The following is a 21,417-nucleotide window of genomic DNA, read 5'->3' as shown; positions in this document are numbered from 1 at the left end:
ATATGGTATATGAATTACGGTTTATGTGTTTTTTTAACAAAGTGCGTTATATAATCAAAAATCGTATATAGAATCTTGAATTAGGTATTACATTTATTTGCAAGACCATTCAAATGCAGCAATAAAACACAGAAATTAACAGGACCATATTGAAATATATTTGCATATAGCATATTTATGGTGATTTACACTTTCTAAAGATCACACAAGTCCACATCATGTTAAAATATAAGTGCAGGAACTTAGCCAAACTGTCTGCATACAAAAGCTCACTCACTCACATCATACAGGCCTCTATAGTCACACAGAAGACACCTCCCCCTACCAGCTCGACAGCAGTTGTCTACTGTAACCACCAGGGGGAGTATTATACACCAAAAGGGCACCACAGGGCACAGACACTCAAGAAGCATCAAGATTGTGCGCATCCTGAAATGATGGTCCGTCCCCCTGTGCAAAGTCAACTGGCTATTTTTACATGTTGTTTTAAAACGCATTTGTCAAAGTAGGCGATTCTGTCGCCTATTTGTCGCCCCATGATTTGATGTAATAAATAATAAGAAATACATTTCCTTAATGATCTTTAAATATTGTCTATAGATTCATTCACAACAGGTGGCAAACAAGTATAATTTATAATTTATACATATGAAATGCCACAGAATACTCTAGAATTCTACTCAAGGTTCATATTGTAAACTGGTGCATGGACTAATCGCTAGAATTACTTGTCTACTTGATGAGAGTAGTCTAGTATCTCCTGTTGTGCAATACCCAAGGTTGCAACCTCAAATAGCCTATATAAGGAAGTTTCGGTGAGTTTCGCTGTATGTTACTGTAGCTGTACAACAACTGCACGTGTTCAGCTCAACCCAGAAGCCCGTCCCAATCCTTGCATATCCATACCAGCTCAAAGGAGGAGGCGTGGATAGGGCTTTTGTTACCTGCATTAGAATACCTGCAGCTACATGGAAAGAATTTAAGATGTCGTCAAAGGAGAGGAACTGCAACCGATGTGTTACGGCCTCAATACAGACGAGGGGAGGAAAAGGAGGACATTGCACCGGGTGTAAATGTACCTGGCGCACGCAAGAACAAGTGAGAATACATAACTTGTCCTACTTTGATACAAAGGACGAAATATAAGAATGGTTCACCCGAGAACTCATCTTACTCCTCGACCCATCGCTCTCTCATAAGTGTTTTGTTGTCGAACTCTTTAACAACCACGTTTTGGATCACCATCACGCTCTGTCTCACCTGTTACCCGTTGACTATGGATTTTAAACGGATAAAGATTTCAAAGGAGTTTAGATTTGATATTTTGGAAAAGAGAAGTTATATCTGCATCTGGAAAGGTTAGGATACTGTAGTGTTGCCAATGTGAACGCAAGAATGACCACTTCATTCTAGTGAATGGCCCGTCCCAGAAGCGGTTATGATCATGCACAGACCCCTCCGAAGGTGGAATTTGTACTTCTTGTGCTTTGGCATCATCTACTTAAGGCTTGGGTAAGTGTAAATGTAATACTTATATCAACTGCTTATACGTTTATGTTACTTTCTTGTCAGTATTATTATTGTTGTTTTAAATATAACCTGCAACATGCTGAGCCTCATGGGTATTCTGAATGCCCAGCCACATGTATATTCTGAATGCCCATATAAATGCAGTGTTCTTCTGCGGGCGGCAGACGGAACTGCCCTTTTGACCTCACTAACTTTTACAAACAATTTCTGACTTTTACAAACAATCTCAAAAACTCAGTGTGATGGCAGCCTAATCCATCCATGTCAGTGTTGAAATGAACCTGACACCCATAGCCATCAAGGGACAACGGCTGGATGTGCGTAAAAGCTGTGCCCATTGTGTTGTTGTTGTTGTTGCGCTTGGCCAAATATTAGATTAATTCATATTCAGTCTCGGTTGTGGTTCATCTGATCAGAGTCTTGTTGGTTTTTGTCGCACTATAGATCGTCTGACCCCCACAGCCGGGCTCGTGCTCACTGCGGCATACCTTCATTAATAGAGGCAGCCTGGCTGAGTTGTATTTCCACATTCCACAGCCCAGATGGAGTTTTTACTTGTTTTGCAATAGCTCATCTTGATGTATAAAAAAAACACAGGAATTATATATGCTGTGTGTGTGCAAAAAGAAAAACGGGTATTGTTGTTGCATATATAGAAATGATATTACACAAACGGTTAGATCATTTTGTTTACCCGTCTCTGTTGTAGGTCTGTGTTGTCTGCAAGGTAGCCTAGCCTGATGGTTTGGAGTGAATTGATAAGAGTAAAAATATATACGACCAGTAAAAAAAATGTTTTATACACAAAGTATGTAACGTTAGGATATTTCAACAAGAGTCAACCCTTGGACAGCTCAAGGTCCTGTTTTCTTTACCCATACATTTTTCAGGCTAGTGTTCCTCATCATCCATAGCCAGTCGTGGTTATCTAAACAAAAACAACAGGTGTCATCTCCCAGCGTGTTCCATTGGTGGGAGCTCACCTTTACTTCTCCTACACAAGCCTTAAGTGAAATAGGCCTAACGGGTAACCTCCACAGGTATTCATATCTTAACAGTTCAAATAGGGAGAAAAAAAATCACACCAAGTGAAGCGTGACGAGATATCTCAGGGTTTTATCAAGCCAAACCAGTTAGCTCATTCCCGCCGCGTTCTCCCCCCTTCTTTAGCCTGGGAAAATCTTTCATGATACCCTCTTCACACACAATGACTGGAGTCTACAGGTGACGAGTGACATCACTTTGTGCTGACGCGATGGTGCAGACAGAGTCTTTCACTCACCGGGTCCAACACCGAGATCGCCCTGTAGATCCTGTGTTAAAACCGCAGGTTGATGTTTATTGTCATGAATCTTGTCCCAGAAGCAAAACTGAGCGATTTCTCCTTATATAGGCCAGCTGGAAAGTCAAAATTGTCGATATTGTAACTTAAATGAACCTTTTGGTCTTAATTTAATGATAGGTTTAGACATTAGGTTTAGCAGTGTGGTTAAGGTTAGGGTTAGGTTTAAAAACGGATTGTATGACTTTGTGGCTGTGCCAGCTAGTGACCACCCTGCAGTGCTGCCTCCAGAACAAGATGAAAAACGCGAACCTGCTTTAAAACCTGCAGTAGCCTGCTCATTTATTGACAGGATAAAGTCATTAATAACACAACATACCAGGTGTTCATTTCTGTGTGGTTACGTATTAGGCTATCCACAACGTTTTTATTTTTTAAGCATTGGATAAAATGTGTGCAAGACCAATTGCTTTATGCACATTACGCACATACGTTTTTTTGTTGTTGCCTGATGATGTTAGTGTGAAGCAGTAGGCCTGAAGATGAAACAGTCAGTGAGTGCGCCAGTGTTTGTTTACTTTTGGGCCTGATTTGATGAATGAAAGGCAGCCCTGTCCAGGGGAGCAGCGGATCACTGTCACCCTATTGTCCTGCTGTGGCGCAGAAGTGGGCGGATAGCAGTGTCTCTCTCTGCCCAATGGCAGCCACGACACTCATGAGTGTGGAGAAAAGCACTTTTCTGCCATCCAAAATCCCTAAAACCATCATCATTCCGTCTCGGGAACCACACTCTGTAACAGCCTCTACCGCTGAGAGATGACAGAGCCAATCTCCGCGCCCGCTGCACACTCACGGCCCTGGGACTGGGAGCTAGGAGCTGCATAGCACCGCCACTCAAGCGAGCACCGCAGACGCATCGCACCAACCCGGGTGTCAGCTCTTTGATTTTTGAGCAAAGGGGAACTAAAACGCGCGACATTAAGGATTTAAAGAGGACTCTATCCCACCATTTTTCTCACTCCACCAGAAAGCGGACATTTGTTCAATGTCATCATGATCATCTTCTCCTCGCGCAGTGTACTACTGTCAGTCTACTATCCACAGATCTTCCTCATACTTACAAGTGGGAGCTACCTGTAAGTTGACTCAATCACCCGAACCCTTAGTTGCCTCACTGGTGCGATTTTGTGTTTGGAGATATACAAAGAATGGATTTCATTTTCGATTATATATACTCTGCTTTAGAATTGTTATTGTTGAATCTTTCTCCGAAATATTACCGCAGGTTGTTGGTTACGGTAGCCCATGTTTATGATGGATGTTTGCTTCACAGTGCACATGCTAGTCTAATCCAAACTGTTTTAATATAAAACATAGCCCACAACATGCTTGACTAGAACTAGTCATTTAAGACAACTAGGCTTTAGCAAAAATTGAGATATTAAACGATTTCGATCATTTATTTTTGTGCACGTGGGTGTGTATTTTACGCACCGACTTTGATGTATTATTTTGTATTTCCCCACATTCGATGATGTTCTAGACGTTACCGTTTAAAATGACTAAAGGATACTCGAAATACATTCATTATCAATGCGTATGCTTCAGGTAGGTAGGGCATCCCTCCGGTCCACGTGGGAAACAACGGATGAAGTCGATGTTAATTACCCGACGTCTTATTTTATAGGCCTGTAGTTCGATGTGACACACTACAGTATTTTTTTTAAATTTAAGTTAGGACCCAAATCCTCTTTTACAACATTGTAATGACGGTTGGACACGGTTTCATTTGGCCACAGAGTGGCAGAGATGTTCAAGACAATTGAATGAAGAGTGAACGTTATTTCATTATTTCCCCTTTATGAATAGCTTTTACGCATGCGGCGTACCTGTCACAATTTGTGACTAGAGATTATGCTTTATGCATTACATCACCATAGTATTATGCAGATTTACCAAGTTACAATGTGAAGCCACATCTGGAAAAGTAGCTGTAAAACACCGGTCTATGACACGCACACGATTGACAGTGGTCATAATTGTATCATTGAATTAAAATAAGGAGTTGCTCACGCAGGAGAACGTTGTTTTTTTTTTCCTTAAAAATAATTACCGAACCATACTTGTATCCATCCCCGTGCTGGAGACCCCAAACTTAATGTTAAAATAGATGTGGTTTATGGTTGCAGTTAAACGTGGCTATGATCTATGTTTAGTAGCCTATTCGTTTGCACATTATAAACTACATATATCATTTTGTTTTCATAATTTAAACATGCTTTATTACATTACAGTACCGCAAATGAAATAGGTTTTTAGGGATGATGATGATTTTAAAGTGGAATAAGAAACACGGAGGAATGTGATCCCCATCCTCCACAGTGTTTCTTCCTCTCTCATTACATGTGCAGCTAAATGCGTGTTAATCTAACAGTGAAATTCGGTTAACTACATGGGTGGCAAATGACTCATCCTCAGACAGAGGTATTAGTCAGAACACGCTGTCATTCCATGAAGAAATATGCAAATGTTAGGTGAATCGTGCCTTTAAAGTTATGTTTATTGCACCACCTCACCAAATATGATCCGTATAAGGTTTTTAAAATGGGGAACTTTGGAAATACGTTTTCGATTTCCATATTAAACCATAGTAACATCAAAGTGGAATAAGACATTTCATATGAAAACAAGCTGCACTGTTAATTTGTTTAACTTGCCCACAGATTTGCTATAACCTACATATATAACACAAATACATACAAGGGTGTTAGACTGGACAGTCAAGATTTAAAATCTTTTCTCTACAGAAAGATTTGTTTTGACTTAAAGTAAATATTATGAATTGATATCATATCTTTAGTTTAGACAAATCTTGTAGATTTGATTCGTTTTCACAATTGATATTTTGTCAAATTTGCCCAAGAAGCAATTCTGACAAATCTCACCAAATAAATCCACTTGAATTACCTGCATCGTGAGACAATTGTGGCTGAGATATTTCTCAGTGAAACATACCTGTGAGCTTAATTCTGTGTCACATCAAAGGCATTTGACTGATTGAATAGGTGTGTGTGTGTGTGTGTGTTTGTGTGTGTCGGTCTGTAGAACCATGCATCCCTCCCCCTTTACAACACCCTGTCATCGAACCCACCACCTTATAATGTAAGGTTTGGGGGAAGGTTATTTCGCTTTGGTGGCCCGCGTGCACTATAAAATACTGTGGGAATCCCTGGATTTTCTATTGTTAACGTCGCTACATACTATAGCCTATAGCATATGGAGAATAATTGTTTGTAGCTATCAAAGATGATATAGCTTGGGCTGTATATATATATATATATATATATATATATATGTGTGTATATAATGTGCATTATACTTGTATTAATATACAGCATGGTTACCAATTTACATATTTAGCTTGTTTTCTCCCTTTGTATCTGTCTATTGGAGTACTAGCTGTTCCTGGACTGACACTGTGCACACAGAGTCGCCACTAAGCAAACATAATCGCATTTGTGCACTTTGATGCTGCAGGGATTTAACAGCTTAACTGAGGAATGCTCTGTTTTTGCATTGTCTCATGCTTTTGCCAGCCCATGTTAGACAGTGATGCTGGGAATTGGCAGGTGAAAATGGCCAGGCTATGATGATACAGGAGAGTAGTAGCAACATCGTCATGTCCTCATGACCATTTTAACAGACAGTGAGCTGCACAGTGACTTGTTGCTGACCGAGGAGATACCCGAGAGCCATTACGGTTGTTGCTGTTGTTGTAGGATATTTAGGATCTATGCACATGATGTGATCCAGAGCATCTGTGTACATTCCTAGAGCATCAGTTGCAGTGCACCTGACCTCGTGAATAGTAGCATCACACAGTATATGAACCACACATTTAAACCACAAGCTCCATGGGGGTTGTTTTACAATAGAGGAAGGTTGGTGGAGCATTTCGATTGTTTTGTTCGGCAGACATCAAGGAACCAGAAGGTTTAAAGAGTTACGTTTCGAGCTTTGTGCTTCACTAATTCTTTGCTTTATATCTCAATTTCAGGTTTGAACGGATATAAATGGAAAATATACTGTATTTTCAATGACATTTGAGAGCGTTCTAATGGCATTTACCAGACATTTCACCTCATTTTCACCTAATTCTCAATGCCTGGTAATGGTGATTATGTTATCTTTGCAAAGGTCAAAGCATTGGTGAGCCTAATTTATCACATCATTTTGGATATGGAAAGGGGAGAGGTCTATGCTGCGTATGGTGTGGCAGATTGGAAGCAAGAAGGGATGTCTGAATCGTCTCCCTTGAACCATTGAAATCCTTTGCCGTTCCTTTTGAATTCACTGGACTCAAATGTTTGCATTTTTAAGCATCTTCACAACTTTTGCTAGGATGGAAAGAACTGACACTTACTCACATGACATCCATAGTACATTCTCCTCTAGTGCAGATGAAGTAGCAAATAGTGTGAATAAGAAAAAGCTCTGTTTTTGCCAAAGATACATGTCACGTTGCAGTTATAGTTTAATTTGAACATGTCATGTCGTTTTGCATTCAAGGTTCATTTTTTGGTCTGGAGATAGCTAATGGAGTAAGAGGCATAAGCTTTAACCAGCACGAAAAAGAAAAACGCATTGAAAATGTCTGCACTCACTACTGTAAGTGGCTCTGCATAAGAGTGTCTGCTAAATGACTCAAATGTCAATGTAAGCTGACGCACAACCCAAATTGTTTTAAGGAGGTGTTGACTAAGGGAGAGTAAACTATTAAAATAAAGAAAGATAGAAAGAAAGAAAGACAGCTAATCAACAGAAGAGGAACATGTTAGGTCAACATTCACTCTTTTTGTTCTTTGAGTCATAAGGGCAGTATGGTTTTGTTCCATAATCCTTTTGAAGGGTAATCCACAAATGCAGTCGACCTCTTTCTCTCCCTCTCTTCTCTCTCTCCCCCTCTCTTTCCCTCTCCCCTCTCTCCTTCTCTTCCCTCTCTCTCTCACTCTCTTCTCTCCCCCTCTCTCTGACCCCCCCCTTCTCCGCCCTCTCTCTCCCTCTCTGTCATTTTTTTGCTGACACACAACTTGCCTGCATCAGCCTGCCCTGCTTGTGGTAAAGCCCTCGGAGGCCCTACGTCATACATCAAAGCTGGCATTCGCCTTTATGCTCTTTTTTACTGCTCCTTGTCTACTGACATGTTTGAAAGGCATGTATCTGCAGGGTTTGGATGGCTATAAACACACTGATGGAGAAATAACCCCATTTGTTAAGCCGTCTGTTTTCAGCTACTTGACTCTTCCAAACCCATCCAACATGTGTCACTCCCAAAGTGATGATCAGTAGTAGAAGCTCCATGGTGTCTTGTCATGGGTTAAATGACTGCTACATCTTTACGCTTGGAGGAACAACACTTCGTCGGGCGTGCAGGAGGGCTGGTGTCGGAAATCTTGCGTACTTGCCAGGCATACCGTGGCATTGCTCTATGTGGATAAATGAACGAAGTCTCGCACAGGAAATATATTTATAGGCGGTGTGTTATGCCGCATGTGAGCTTTGAACTCATACATATCAAATGAAATAAGGATAGCATAGTTGTGTGACGTCTTGGTTGAGAAGTGAACCATGCCTAAATTTGAGAGGCCCAGTTACAAATGGAAGGCACGGTTGTGCCGGCGCTCGGCTTGCCCACGCCCGGAAACAATTCTAACCACGTTACCTAACAATGAACGCAAAACCCCAACTCATTTCTCTACGATCACGAGCCAAACCAACGCGGAGAGGCACATGGTCAGCAAGCAAATAAACACAATGTCATCTTCTGCTTTGGATCTGTTTTACCATACGGTGTAGTTTTATTATTCAGCTTCACATGGGATAATATGGTTTCAGATGCTCTCTTTGTTTCACCTCTGATCCATGAAATTGTAATATTTTTAGCAAGACAGCACTGAGTGCCTAAGGAATCCTGGTCTGGAGAGGCCTAAAGTCGATGTAATGTGACTCAAGTCTATGTGTCCTCTAGTACCGCTAACTGACTATGTTTGTGTGTGTGTGTGTGTTTGTTTACCTCTCCATCCATAGGGCCCTGTCTTCCGTGGTGGCGTTGGGTGCCAACATCATCTGCAACAAGATCCCTGGGCTGGCCCCTCGCCAACGGGCCATCTGCCAGAGCCGCCCGGACGCCATCATCGTGGTGGGGGAGGGCGCTCAGCTGGGCATCAATGAGTGTCAGTACCAGTTTCGCTACGGCCGGTGGAATTGCTCCGCCCTGGGGGAGAGGACTGTCTTCGGACAGGAGCTGCGAGTAGGTTAGTCTGGGCACCTTGGGAGAATTCGTTGTCTTCTGTACCGTGGACTGACGCTGTAATGTCCACAACTCTGAAAGGCATGTTTGCGGACATAGACCTACTGTAAAGGTGTGGCGCAATACGTTTGCTACATTTGTGGGGAGGCATAAGTCTGACGTTTGAAGAGTTACTTCAAATCTTATTTGCAGGGAGGACTGGATTGCAATGGTAGTCATTGATCATTGCTTTCGGGCAAAGTATTGAAGCTGTGATGTAAAACAGGTTACATTTTGGATTGAGGATGTCACCATCTCCTCCAAATGGTAGCCTGAGAGGAGAACTCAATCCACTACCAAGCCCCGACCACCCAAGCCTCTTCACAAGCCAAACCCAAGCTGCACACATCACAGAGTCAAACATTAACCAACTGCACACAAGAGTCTTTGACTCCCTATTGTATAACAATACACGTTGGCAAACTCAAACTCAAGATGACTTCATATGTTACCGTTACGACAGATTGCAGTCCGATGTGTCCTCATTTCAATTCACACCGTTACATTTCTGCAGCGTGGCTTGATTTCTTTTGACTTATGATTTGCGTTGAACTTCTGGTTAAAAGCATGCCATACATTGCTGGCTGCAGCAAAGTTATGGAAAGGTTACCAGAAGCACCAAAGTCTAATGGGGAAAAAGTATGGTTGAAAAATGATATAGCAAATGAGGAGACAACTAATGGTATTATTGTAGAGAACTTTGTTGAACAGAAATAGATGGACACATCTGTTGTTAATCTTAGGAAATTGGTTGTGTCCATTGCTTGGTTCACGTGTGTGTGTGTGTGTGTGTGTGTGTGTGTGTGTGTGTGTGTGTGTGTGTGTGTGTGTGTGTGTGTGTGTGTGTGCGCGCGTGTACAGACAGTCAGAACAAGCTACAAGCAGACAAACATTTACGGGGCTTTTGTTTGAAACTGAATTCCGCAGACCTCTTTTGTATGGCTTTTTTTTACAGGGACTTTTATACATTTGTTTCATTTAGAAATGTTTGTCGCTGTTAAAGTGCGGTTCGACTATGCATTTAATCCAATAGCTCTGTTAACAATCACTGCTATTTAGGAGCGGCTGACTTCGCTCCAACCCCTCTAAAAGCGTTTCTCTTTGTTGTAAATCTGGCACTTTTGTAATGGATCTCGTCTCATTTTCTTCTGCGTTCAGCATCTCTTATGCACTCCTTTTTTTCACATTTTCTTTTTTGCTTAGTTTCAGGGAGACGTGAACTGAACAGTACCACATGTCACGCCTTGCTTTATCACTGAGAAATCGATCAGGTCACTGATACTGCATGTGAACTACGCTTATGTTTTTAGAACATTTGTATGAACTATTCGAACTTCTTGACTCATGAACCAGCCACATCTCTGGTCAAAGCCTTTAGTTAGTCGTGCGATTTAACTTTAGGCGGATTCTTTCCTCCATCCTACACCCCCGGAGAGAGAGAGAGGGAACCTCTTCTGTAGAGGAGGCAGAGATGAGGCAGATTTATTTTTTCTCTCGTACTGTGCTACCATACTTTCCTCCATGATACTCACTGACAGCGAAGCCAGGGATGTTTCACTACACTCTCTCAGAGCTACAGCCAGAGAGTGGGTACTGGTACTGTAGAGATTGACTCATACTGGTTAGTGATTGGCTGCTGCCATGGCCAATTACCCGTGAGATCAACCGCTCCAGTACTGTAGGCAGAAAGGTCAGTGGATGGATGTGACCATTTATTGAGTATTTATCTCAGGGTTTTATTGTCAATACGCCATAGATTGTTTTTGATACTAATTTGATTTGTGCATGATGAGAGTAGCCATGTTCTTTAATTATGTTGTATGTATGACAGTGGTGTTGTTCAGTGTGGCATATGAAGTCATGGAATACACCTCCTCAATAGACAAATGTTACAGTCAGTCTCCTCCCGAATCTGCAAAATCCCACATGATCATAATCAACTGCAAGGAGAAAAATGCATCTTCCACTCCCACTGAAGTTTTTCATTCAAATCCCCCAAATTATGAACACTAAACCGTTCCTATTCTCAATGATCCAGTCTTAGTTTTGGATCGGGGGAGATGCCGTTGTTTTCTGAAGAGTTAAAGATCAGGGAACCACAAGCCTAATGCTTTCTCTCTGCGCTGCTTGCACTTGGATGTAGTCGGTCAGTTTGGCCGGGTTCCGTGGTATTACATTCGGTTTCCAAGAAAGTACACATTAATAGCTGGGTTATTGAGTAGGACAGAACCCCAAATATCTTGATTCAAGGAAAGATTCTGTTGAAAAAAAGGCCATTCATTTGATATTTATTTCTGTGTTATTATACTGTAAATATAGATATAAACTGCATATATATATATCCTTTATCTGCCGATGCTACCGCAGCCTTCCTTGACACTGGCATCTCTGTTAGTTCGATGGGACTTTAAAGGATGGATGGAAACATTGATGGAACCATACTCATTACGGTCACGTCCTTCAACAGTTCCTCTGTTGTGCAAAGAGTCGTTGGCTCTCCTGTTATGCTCTAACTGACACATTGGAGAACAAGGCCATAAACACTGGATGCTGGGTATTAAAATATGTTTGTGTTTCCTCCTCTGGACACAGAAGCTATAGCAATCTCACTCACTCACGTTGTCATGTGCCTTAGCAGAATGATATTGGCACTGCTCTGTACCTTGAGCCCATAAAATGTGGAGTGAATTATCCCGTGCTAACAGAAGTGGGTGTTATTGAGTGGTATATTACCCTCTATTAACAGTAAATAATACAACTGAAGTCAGATCCATCATCAAGGCAGGGAGGGGCTATGGATAGGCAAAGCAGATTGTTGCACTAGGGCTGGTCGGAGACGTGGAAAAGGCCAGGATAAATGGCAAGAGAGTGATACTCAGAAGTAAGGTTTTAATACAGCGCTGAATAAAAGTGATGTATGGTGGGGTTGACTACAACCATAATTCCAACCTTAGTTTCTCATAACCTGTGGGAAGTCAACACCTTATCAGTTTTAACACTGCTGTCTACTTTGGCCTGTTGCTCCCTGGTCAGTTAGGATGAAAAATGCCATCTTCAATTGGAAATAGTCGATGTAATCTCATGTGATATACGGTAGATTGTGGAGAGCATCTACACCAGAGATATCCTGAGCCCCCGAGCCTGAGCACCTTCAGCTTTCACAGCCTGAACAGAAGAGCAGAGCACTTGAGGTTAGCGATTATAGTATGAAAATAGACACCTTTCAACGGCTACACTCAGCATCAAAGGCAGACGTAGGCCCCGTCGTATAACTGCCCTGCTCTGGTTACTTTCTGTTTAACTTTCCAACCAGTTTGTCACCATAGTGATTCATGCTTTTCATCTCAAAGAGGTTCTTGTTGTGCTCAGCGGTGAGATATTGCAAAAGTTCAATTACTCTGGCCCCTGGCTCATTGCACAAGAATGGAGAATGGATGCAGGACAGGGGCAGGTGAACCTCTCAGTGCACGACATAGGAATGCTGCTTTAATTTCATACCAACACTAAAAGCCCGGCCTGGGCTGGGGAATTCACTTGTTAGAATCTGTTAGAGACTGGAGAACTCAATCTACATCCTACTTTTAATGACAAAGCAATGCAGAAGTTGTCCCTTCGTTTTTTTTGACCAGATTGCTTTTCACACAAAAACATCTATTCAATCATCAGAGAGGAGAAGCTGTCAGACTAGCAGGCCGTTCTGCTCTATGGGCCACATTGCATTGCCTCCTGCTCTCGCTGCACCTTTTCTTAGAAGCAGCAGCCTGAAGGCAGCCGACAGACAGACAGGCAGGCAGTGAGTTGAGTTATAGCGCTGAGCCTGACTCCATGAGTACAACTCTGGAGAGAGGCACTCCAAGGCACGACCAGCTAGGAGGGAAACGGACGGCATGAAAAATGCCTAGCAGCTCCAACCGGCTGGTTAGCAAGTGAACGAGAGGTCTGGGGGCTTTTAAAAGAGGAAAAAACTTAACTGGGGTGGAATGTGAGAGCTGGTGGGGGGTATCAGGGAGGGGATGGGGGTGGTTCCGTCTCTATTTCCCACTCGCCTGGGTGCATACAATACAGTATCGTCTCCACAATGAAGCGCTCTCTCACTCCCACACATCCCCCAGGGGGATGGGGTGAGGGTTGTAGAGGGGGAGTGCTACTACTGCCCAGCGGCCGGGCGGCTGGGGTAGGGCCGAGCCAAACAGACGTCTATACAGATAAAAGATGTGGAAGTCAGCAGGTTCATTGGAAGCCACTTGAGAGGAAAGGGTTAGGACAGGCACATACTTGATCAGGAGCTGAAGATGCAAACTACTACTCCCATAAACAGACCAGCTCCCCCGGATCAGACATCAGACAGGGAGGGGGAAGGGTCACAGTCAACAGATCGCCTCGCTCCATAAGTCAAACTGATTAGAGTGGGTTTTTTATCTCTGTTTAGAAGTGGGCTGAACAGAGGAAAGGTGAATAATGTTCAAGTTTAGACTTAAACAGGTGACTCACAAGCAAAATGGTGTACACTTTTGCAACTGGTCAGATGCAGAAGATTCTTCTCATTTTTCTATGTGTTTATTTAAAGGAATGCTGTGCCTGTGAGAGCATGCATTTTCTGCAGTATTTTTGGCAAATGTTATGCTAATATCAGCACGCAGCATAAATGTATAAAATCAGTGATGAGTTGGTTGGGTTTGTCTCTTGTTCCACAATGGAGGTTGTTTTCATGAAAATCATGTACATTGACAACTCTTGGAAGGAGTGCTATCAGCTATCATCAGTCTAAAGGATTCCACTGTTATACTGTGATGTACTATATGAGATTGAGCTGTCATAGGCTAGCTAAGCTCAAATAAATAATGTCTTTATTGGCGATTGAGTCCAAATGAATTCATTGCCATGTAATGTCTCCCAATTATGTCACATTATTTCCTGTGGTCCTTTTAATGAGATAAGATGCTATCATTGAAGTAGCAATACATTTCAGGTGTAGATTTGTTATTCTTGGTCATTTGCGGGTTTTAGTGCCAACAAAGAAAGTATAGCTTTGTCTCATGTACTGTAATATAGCTGAAGGTCACAATTGCAGGGCAACTAAATACTCCAATTATAAATAAATTGGTAAGATTTCCTTCCTTTTCTCAGAATCACTTCATAATTTGTGGTGAAACTGTATCTTAAAAGAATGCAAACACAGACAGTATCTCCATAGAACCTGATCCTAATTATGAGTGACTATCCTCCCAAACCTAACAATGTATTTAAATGCACTGCTATGATCAAAACATACACATATGGTTTAATTTATGCATGTGTTGCATGATTTCATCCAATTTTACGAAATGAAAGGAAAGGCATTTTGGGATATTCATTATGACCAGCTGAAGTTTTCTACAACCACTCATTTTTTCATTTAAATGGAAAAGTCAAATACAAATCTGAAAAGAAACATATTCCCTTCAAATATAAACTTGTGGGACCCCCCCCCCAAGGCATTCTAAATGTAAAAGAGCATAGAGAGCCGGTCAGAAAATGTCAGCCTTTGCAAAGTAAACACTATAAATTAGTCATTGAATCCCAGGAAGGAGTGACTATACATTATCATATGATAGTGGTCATCTATTTTTTTTCTACGTTTATTGGCTTGTCTTCCCTCCCCATATTTTACATCCAACATGACTGGTGGGGAGTGAAATGTAGTAATTAAATTCTTGCTAGAATAATGATTTGATGCCCCATCTGATTGCAAAAGTCTCTGCTGACACACAGCTCGTAACCTAACACATTCCATTCCATAGCCAAGTGTTTAACCAACCCATCCTTGTTTAATGTAGAGACGAAAAACACATTTTTTAAGACTGTAAGAGCAACGTAAGTGGATGCTTTGACACCGATGAACTTCTCCAAAATGATCATTCATCACTTTAGTAGTACACAACTACAGAGCCCATTCCTTTTAACTTCACTATTTATAATAATATATGCCATTTTGCAGACACTTTTATCCAAAGCAACTTACAGCAATGTGTGCATGCATTTTACCTATTTGTGGCCCCGGGAATCGAACCCAAAACCCTTTCAGTGAAAGCACTATGCTGCACTAACTGAGCAATACTGGACCACTCTCCTCTTCCTGTTGGCTATATTACTCTCAAGCAAATTATTGTAATCAAAGCTGATATGCTATCAGACTTTCTACAGCGTTATCATGGAAAGATGAGAACGCTGTAGAACTTGATTTAATGTGCAACGTAAAGCCCGCACTGCGCTCAGTAAACGGAGACAACCATAGCCAAGTAACTCATATCATGTGGATAACCCTGTGCAGATGATGCGTGCAGTGTGCTATGCTAGACTGGTGGCGAATAAAATACCTATGTTTGAAGCCATCATCGTGTGGGTAGGCCTAATCCGCTGGCCGCTCCTCCCCATCAAGCCACGGAGGCCAGGGGAAACAGAATGGGGCGAGGAACTTCTGATGGAAACATGTAGAATGTGTATCACCATCTGTAGGCTTTATCAGGGTCATTGAAGTTGATCATTGGAGTTGATCATTAGAGTTTATCACATTGGAGTTGATCATTGGAGTTGATCATTAGAGTTGAATACATTAGAGTTGACCATTAGAGTTGGTCACATTAGAGTTGATCATTGGAGATGATCATTGGAGTTGATCATTAGAATTTATCACATTAGAGTTGGTCATTGGAGTTGGTCATTGGAGTTGATCATTATAGTTTTTCACTTTAGAGTTGATCATTGGAGTTGATCATTAGAGTTGAATACATTAGAGTTGACCATTAGAGTTGGTCACATTAGAGTTGATCATTGGAGATGATCATTGGAGTTGATCATTAGAATTTATCACATTAGAGTTGGTCATTGGAGTTGGTCATTGGAGTTGATCATTATAGTTTTTCACTTTAGAGTTGATCATTGGGGTTGATCATTGGAGTTGATCATTGGAGTTGATCATTGGATTTGATCATTAGAGTTGATCATTGGAGTTGATCATTTGAGTTGATCATTGGATTTGATCATTTGAGTTGATCATTGGAGTTTGTTATTAACAGTTGATCATTGGAGTTGATCATTGGATTTGATCATTAGAGTTGATCATTAGAGTTGATCAGGTACTGTGCTGTTATGTGGTGAGTCTGGCTGTGTTCCACTACAGTGTGAGCTGTATCTGTAGCCTTTATCAGGTACAGTAGTCTGGCTGTGGGTTGACCTTCAGAGAGTCAGTTGTTAGTCCCCAAGGCATGGCAAAGGTTGATATCTGTATCACCATCTGTAGGCTTTATCAGGGTCATCAGGATCTCTTCCGCCATAGACACTGGGCAGTGTTTTCCATAATGTGTTTGTTGCCTAGGCAGGCCTCACCTCCTACGTCGGGGAACCAGTTGTGTCTGGTCCCCACGGCTGCTCTCTCTCTCCACCTACCCCTCTCCCCCTCTCTCTCAGACAGCATGGGGGTCCCCTCACCTACAGAGTATACTGTTTGCTGACAGGAACTGCGTGTCCTGGCCTGCCCTACCCCTCGGCCCCCCGGGGGCCTGATGCCGTGGGCCGGAGTCGGTGGATAACCCGCGTGGTGTTATCGTCCGCTGGGATCTGTGTCCGTCTGTGTCCGTCTGTGTCCGCCCGTGTCCGCCGGTGTCCGCCTGTGTCCGTCTGTGTCCGCCTGTGTCCGTCTGTGTCCGCCTGTGTCCGTCTGTGTCCACCTGTGTCCGCCTGTGTCTGTCTGTGTCCGTCTGTGTCCGCCTGTGTCCGTCTGTGTCCGTCTGTGTCCGCCTGTGTCCGTCTGTGTCCGCCTGGCCGCCAGACGCGGGGGAACAGGATGTGAGAGGATCAACTGTAATCTCAAAGCGCGCTTTGTTCCACACAATCCCAGCACGGACTGTATCCACTACACGCAAGTCGGCAGAGCACATTTACATGTGCCAACAATCACAGCACTATTGAACATTAAAGGGAGTTGATTGAGAGACAGATACGGAGAGGTTTTGGAGGTGGAAAATGTTCAGGAGGCTTTAACCCCTTATCGAGGTGACAATATGAAAATGGGACTTTGCATGTTGTTAATGTCAGGATGATCAGATATTCTCTGAGACTCCAGTGAGTGGTTGAGTTACAGTTTAACCAGTACATTGGATATCTAGGCAGCGTACTACTTAACAGTTGACACACAAACAAGATGCCAATTGTTCAAATTGATTAGAACCTCTAACAATGACATGAAATGAATGACTTTCTGAGTTGCTCAATTAGATGAGGTCTTGAACTGTCCCGACTCATTACGGGATTTTCCGTTCAAGTTAGTTTAATGGATTTTGGCACGTTTTTTTTGGGCAGAGTCATCATTGTGTCAGAATCTTTATCTTCACCTCGGGGAAGATAGATGGGAGAAGTGCGAGCACATGAACAGTGTTCCAACTGTAGGTCTTAGAGAGGGAGATTGGTTGGCATCCCAGTATTTCATCCCAGTATCCCAGTACGCCCCGAATGCACTCACATTGTTTTTCAGTTCTAACTAACACTTAACTCGTTCTCTCTTCATCATCGTTCTATGGACCAGAACTTAAGACTTATTCCGCCTGCCTGAGTGTGTGACTCCCACAGCATTACAGTATATATACGCGCTTTGCAATGTGAGTGTATTCAGTATGTACTTCTGGTAAAACAATATTACTTTATTGTACAGGAACATGGCTGCACTAATTCCTCTAGCTGCAAACCTCACGGACCACAACTTTGTCTATAATTTGCTCAGAGCATATGTTCATAGCAACGGTACATAAAGCGGAACGAAAAACAGTAGTACAGAGTGCATTAGTCAGCTCGGGGAGAGAGAGATAGAGAAAGAGAGAGAGAGCAAAAGTGAGAGAGAAGGAAAGAAAGAAAGAAAGAAAGAGAGAAATTGGTTGGTATACAAAGCAAGGGTTTTCCTCTATTGGGGCCCTGGAGAGAGAGGGGAAGTAACAGCACCAGGGCACTGCAATCTCACTGGGTGCGGATTTCACTGTGTGTGTTGTTGTTTTGGGATGTACAGTGTGGAGTACATACATGTATGGCATAAACTTCTTGGCTTATCATTGGAAACACTGATTTAGTATTAATATTTAGTTGCCTTTCCTTTTTTCGGGATAATGCTCAACCCTTTTCCTAGTGGCACTCTGACTCTCTGAAACCGCAATGCCTTTTCATGCCTGTGTGGTTGCAGTTGAATTGCAAACACAAGCAAACACAAACCACACTGCCTAACTGCAGCACCTTGTGGCTACCAGCAGGTGCCACCTTTTTTCTTTGTTCCAAGTTCCAAGTCAATGATTACATGTGTGCTGTACATTATGGGCTCTCAGTCTGTGCTTTAACAGATTACTTCAAACTAGAACTATATAGAACTGTCCTCCTCAACTGTAATGCTTCCATGCTGTAAGCAAGACACTCTTCATCTCTCCTCCTCCAACTCCTCCTCCTCTCTGAGTGCATTTAGAGACAGGGGCCTTCCTCTCCGGCAGCCAAGGCCTCCCCCCCTCTTTTACAGGCGATTTGCTTGTGTGTAGAGGCCACTGGTCTGCACTGCTCAGCTTAGTGTGTGTGTGTGTGTGTGTGTGTGTGTGTGTGTGTGTGTGTGTGTGTGTGTGTGTGTGTGTGTGTGCGTGTGTGCAAGAGTATATCGATGTATCTGTATCTGTCTGTGTGTATGTGTGTGCGTGAGTGTGTGTTCTGCCTCTGCTTTGCTTGGGTTCCCACCCTCCCATTCCGTCCGGGGCCCACTCCCCTCTCCCCAGCTCCTCCTCCTCTCTCTTTATCCCTGTGCCCCGCCCCAGAGCAGTGATTAAGTCATTTGTGTGCTCTGTGACTCACTGGGACAGCTCTCTGTCTGACCCACTGAGGTATAAAGAACTGGAGACCGCGTCCAAGATGTCCGACCGTTGTTGTCAACGTAATCTACTCACGTTCACATATGCCGATTCATGGACCGTCTATGTCCAGGTTGCATCCGGTTTACGCAGCCCAACTTTACATGTGCATACAGGGGCTGCGGCCCAAACGTGAATTTAGACAGCCCTCGGACCTCAACCCTCAGCCCTTGAATGATGTTTGCCATCGTCACGACCGAGTGTACCTTAAATGTCCCTTGCCCAAGCGAGGGAGAGTGATGATCGGTGGGAATCTTGTTGAGCCTAAAAACAACCAATCTGAAGCTATTGATGTACCTAGCAAACTAACATAGCTAGCTAGCACTCCTGTCAGGTAGCTGGCTAGCTAGTTTTATGGTCTTTTATTCCAGTAAATTTCAGAATTCCAAAAATATGTTTATGAAGTCACTTTGAGCATCATATCCCCATTTGCCACCGCTAAAATAAATGTCATCTATAGATTTTTGTCTCACATGCCGAAAATGCAGCGTGTTGATTCAATTTGACACTTTGCAGCCACTGGAGTTTGACATGTGACTACAGTTTGCTTTGAATTGTTGGTCTCATCAACCCCAGAAGTGATTAAAGTTGTTCACTCTCGCCCTCAAGCTAATTTGAGGGCCGATTGAGAAACTTTTGTGAATTGGATCGCCACATAAGATGTCAATCAAACTGCATCCCGTTTTTCGACCGGGATTCTCCTGAGGGAAAGTGGCTAGCGCGAGGGCTGAGGGGGTAAAAATAACATGATTGGACCGCAACCAGGGAGGGGAGCGACGATGTCATCACGTCATCCAAAAACATGGCAGACATTGGATGAATATAAAATGTTAATGATCGGGGGGGAAAAATCATCCTCAGCGACAATTATTTGAATAATTAAACGGATGTTTTGTGCACATAGGTAATGACTAAAGTGTCTTATTAGGAATTTCCCGGTCTGACTTCTCTAGGTGGCCACCTATAGAAATTCTTTCTGAACCCGGGACTCAGTTAAACTGCAGTACAAGACTGAAGGAGCAGTCGAAACCATGCTTCTATAGACCAGAACTCTGGCCCCTTGGTCTGATCCCCTGTCCCCCATCACGTACACAGCTCCAAACAAACACAGGCTCTTAAGAGGAAGCACATTGCCAGTCCATAGCACAGCGATGGTTAGTTGTAGTGTTTCCAGGCAGCACAGTGTCCAGACCAGAAGCTCAACAGAGGGCCAGGGGCTGGCAGTAACCTCAGTACTTGTGAACCAACCGTGGTTTCTACGGCGACTGTCCCCAATGTGTCCTTTCTGTGTCCCTTTGTGTCCTATTTTCCTCACTTGTCAACAAAATCAACAAAGGCCAAATGCTTACTTACGAGCCCTTAACCAACAATGCAGTTTAAAAAAATACTGATAAGAATAAGAAATACAGGTAACAAGTAATTAAAGAGCAGCAGGAAAATAACAATAGCGGGACATTATACAGGGGGTACTTGTACAGAGTCAATGTGTGGGGGCACCGGTTAGTTGAGGTAATATGTAGGTAGAGTTATTAAAGTGACTATGCATAGATGATAACAACAGAGAGTAGCAGCGGTGTAAAAGGGGGAGGGGGGGACACGGCAATTTAGGTGTTCAGGAGTCTTATGGCTTGGGGGTAGAAGCTGTTTAGAAGCCTCCTGGAGCTAGACTTGGTGCTTCGATACCGCTTGCCGTGCGGTAGCAGAGAGAACAGTCTATGACCAGGGTGGCTGGAGTCTTTGACAATTTTCAGGGCCTTCCTCTGACACCGCCTGGTATAGAGGTCCTGGATGGCAGGAAGCTTGACCCCAGTGATGTACTGGGCCGTTCGCACTACCATCTGTAGTGCCTTGCGGGTTGAGGCCGAGCAGTCGCCATACCAGGCATTGATGCAACCAGTGCCCATGCTCTCGATGGCGCAGCTTTGGAACCTTTTGAGGAATAGAGGACCCATGGCAAATCTTTTCAGTCTCCCCAGGAGGAATAGATTTTGTCGTGCTCTCTTCATGACTGTCAAGGAACTTGAAGCTCTCAACCTGCTCCACTGCAGCCCCGTCGATGAGAATGGAGGTGTGCTCAGTCCTCGTTTTCCTGTAGTCCACAATCATCTCCTTTGTCACCAGGAGAGCTTTGCTAGTGTAGCCTAGCACTGTCTGCAGTGTCTGTACTCTCTCCGGCTGTATAACTCCATTGCTGTGTCATGTGAAATGTGTGTGGTGCACTCGCCTCCGGTTTAAACACAGATTGATGTAAAAGCGTCCTGCTACCACATACATAAATGTTTGGGTTCATTTGATACGGCAAGACATGACAAACAAGCAGATGCCAGGCAGTGGTCCGCTTATGCGAA

The 21,417-nt window shown here is 43.1% G+C and overlaps 1 protein-coding gene across 2 annotated transcripts in view; it reads left to right on the top strand.

The window, feature by feature from the left end:
- The first annotated feature begins 853 nt into the window (after positions 1-853).
- Positions 854-21,417, top strand: part of LOC112218176 (protein Wnt-7b) — a 33,277-nt gene continuing 12,713 nt past the window's right edge. The window contains exons 1-2 of one of the 2 annotated variants that reach the window (XM_024378762.2): positions 854-1,512; positions 8,900-9,126. In XM_024378762.2, coding sequence (XP_024234530.1) covers positions 1,439-1,512; positions 8,900-9,126 — 301 coding nt within the window. In that variant the 5' untranslated portion in view covers positions 854-1,438. Of the gene's footprint in view, positions 1,513-3,424; positions 3,949-8,899; positions 9,127-21,417 lie in introns of those variants that run through there. The other variant, XM_024378761.2, reaches the window with a different exon arrangement.

The sequence above is a fragment of the Oncorhynchus tshawytscha genome, linkage group LG19 (assembly GCF_018296145.1).
Source record: "Oncorhynchus tshawytscha isolate Ot180627B linkage group LG19, Otsh_v2.0, whole genome shotgun sequence".
NCBI classification, from domain to species: Eukaryota; Metazoa; Chordata; class Actinopteri; order Salmoniformes; family Salmonidae; genus Oncorhynchus; species Oncorhynchus tshawytscha.
Note: the sequence above shows the minus strand (reverse complement) of the source record. Positions and strands in the feature narration are given on the sequence as shown.